At 48.9% G+C, this 2,769-nt stretch overlaps 1 protein-coding gene across 1 annotated transcript in view; it reads right to left on the bottom strand.

Annotated features, from left to right (window-relative positions):
- Positions 1-317: 317 nt before the first annotated feature.
- DENND5A (DENN domain containing 5A) overlaps positions 318-2,769 on the bottom strand; it is an 83,085-nt gene continuing 80,633 nt past the window's right edge. The window contains exon 22 of the mRNA XM_030885847.2: positions 318-1,346. Coding sequence (XP_030741707.1) covers positions 1,163-1,346 — 184 coding nt within the window. The 3' untranslated portion in view covers positions 318-1,162. The remainder of the gene's footprint in view (positions 1,347-2,769) is intronic.

Below are 2,769 nucleotides of genomic sequence, written 5' to 3'. Positions count from 1 at the left end.
AGATGGCAGTGGGCTTGGCCTTGGTTAAGTGGAAATCTTGACAACCTTGACGAGGTCTTTCTTTCTCCCTCTGCACGTCAACCCAGCTCTCTGTGGAATGGAGAAATAAGCTTGCCCGAAGCCCTCTCACACAAGCACTGGCATTAACAGGGATGTGAGCTCCTGGCACTGCAGCAAGAAGCACCCAGGACATGCCCTCTGGCAAGTCCACTGTGAGGGGTGATAGATATTACAGACCCGAAGAGACAGAGGCACCAAACTGCACCCTCCGCCACCCATGGCTCACAAACCCCCATAAAAGTCAGGGACACATGCAGTTTAGTTTCAGGTGTTTTATTAAGTGGGCCATATTGTAGCTGGTCTCTAAGTTGCAAAACAACATAAGTTTAACAGTAATAACATAGCCAGTTAGACTGTGACAAGCTTTTCCTTCCCTTAAAAAGGGAAGTTAAAGAAAAACAAAAGACTTAAAAACATACAATGACGGGTTAAATAAATAGGATGCTAAAAAAAAGAAATCTGTTAAAACATGCTCACGTTTACTTCTGTGCAACTGGGTGCCAAGAGGAAACCCGGTTTCTGCCTGATGGCAGGCCCTGGACATCTCCTTCCCAAATAATACTGACACGAAGAAAACCAAAGAAGCAGCGGTGGGCCGACTCAGAGCACTGCAACCCGGGGCTGGGAGCGGAGCTTCCTGCTCAGCACAGCGCTGTGGCCCCGGAAAGCCAGACCTACCTAACCATGGTATAGAAAACAGTAGTTAAAAACTGTGTGGGATGGCCTCATTAACACAGCAGGGCGAGGCAGCAGAGCCCCCCCGCCACAGGATCAGTCCAGGGAGGTGGCGGGCGCTCCGCACGCACCTTGGCCATGGTGAGGGAGGGCGCCAGCTTCAAAATAAGCGGCACCAACCTCGTCTCCCTCTCCCTGCCATTCTTTCACATGAAAGTGTGTAAAAAGCAAATCTGCAAATAAACTCTAAAATAGATTATTTATTCCAAAAATCCTCTCGTTTCCTTTTTACAGTGACTGTACAGCTCCCGTGCATCTCTGCAGAGCTCCAGGGAAGCCCCTCTGGGAAAAAGGGTTGGGCTGCAGAGGGGGAGTCTCTCTTGGTCCCAAGGCTGACTGGGGAGTGGGGGGCAGAGGAGGTGGGAGGTCAGATGTCAATGCCTTTAACAAGGGATGTCTCCAGAGTGATGTTGAATTCCTGCAGGGTCTGCAGCACTCGGATCAAGGAGTTGACCAGGGTGTGGTCTTTGATGAGGGCCACATCTTCATACATGTGGGAGGTGATGGGGCAGTCCGCCAGCAGGGCAATCCAGTGGTGCAGAAGGTGGTCTCTGGCAGGGTGGGATCAGTCAGGGGGGTCAAAAGGACAAGGGAGAGGAGAAAGGGTGGTTAGTTCCAGGCCAAGGGGAAACCTGCTCTGACACTCCATGAACCAAGTCTGAAGCTGAAGAAGCTGGAGCCCAGCACCACCCTTCCTTCCTCACCAGGTTTTGGCAGAGGCTCTACATGGCTTTCCACGGCCTTCACTGGGAGCTGCCCAGCCCAGGAACATTGAGTGAGCCTGATGCAGATGGGCCCTGTCATCCACCCCAGGTCTGCTCATCCTCCTTCCGACAACCCCACCACCAACCCAGACACCAGGCTCCAGTCAACATCACTCCCTCCCATCTCACCAGCCAATCTCCCTATAGCTGTCACCATCAGGAACTATGAGAACATAGCAGCACATGCCAGGCACTGAATGAGAGCCCTAATTTCTCATGAGGACTCTGTGATATGAGGAGCATGTTTTATTCTGACCCATAGCAACCATGGAGGGCAGGGCACAACTGTATCCATGGATTTCTGAAACCGTAGCTCTGCAATGTTGTCAGGTGCCACCAAGTCGGTTCCCACTCATAGTGACCTTGTGCACAACCGTACCAAACATTGCCTGGTCCCAGGCCAGCCTCACCACTGGGACGGGGACCGGTCTCTTCTGATCACATGTCCAAAGTAGGTGAGGCCAAATCTTACCATCTTTGCCTCTGAGGAGCATGCTGGCTGTACTTATTCCAAGACAGAGATTTGTTTGTTTGTTTGTTTATTTGTTTTGACAGTCCATGGTATTTTCCGTATTCTTTGCCAATGCCATAATCAAAAGCATCAGATCTTCTTTGGTCTTCTTTACTCAGTGTCCACCTTTCACACACATACATGAGGTAATCGTAAATACCATAGCTTGGGTCAGGCGCATCTTAGTCTTCAAAGTAACCTCCTTGCTTTACAACACTTTAAAGAGGTCTTGTGCAGCAGTTGTCAGTTTGTCATACTGTAGTGGCTTGTGTGTTGCTGTGATGCTAAAAGCTATTGCCACTGGTATTTTTTTGTTGTTGTTGTTTCATTTTATTTATTATTTTTAATCATTTTATTGGGGGCTTATACAACTCTTATCACAATCCATACATACATCAATTGTATAAGGCACATTTGTATATTCATTACCCTCATCATTCTCAAAACATTTGCTCTCCACGTAAGCCCTGGAATCAGCTCATTTCCCCCCCTCCCTCATGAGTCCTTGATAATTTATAAATTATTATTTTGTCATGTCTGACACTGTCCGACGTCTCCCTTCACTCACTTTTCTGTAGTCTATCCCCCAGGGAGGAGGTTATATGTAGATCCTTATAATTGGTTCCCCCTTTCTACACCACCCTCCCTCCACCCTCCCGGTATCACCACTCTCACCACTGGTCCCAAAGGGATCATCAG

The sequence above is a fragment of the Echinops telfairi genome, unplaced genomic scaffold (assembly GCF_000313985.2).
Source record: "Echinops telfairi isolate 266 unplaced genomic scaffold, ASM31398v2 ScPeMD7_60;HRSCAF=208, whole genome shotgun sequence".
In the NCBI taxonomy this organism is placed as follows: Eukaryota; Metazoa; Chordata; class Mammalia; order Afrosoricida; family Tenrecidae; genus Echinops; species Echinops telfairi.
The sequence above is the reverse complement of the archived record's forward strand: the minus strand, read 5'-3'. Positions and strand labels throughout refer to the sequence as shown.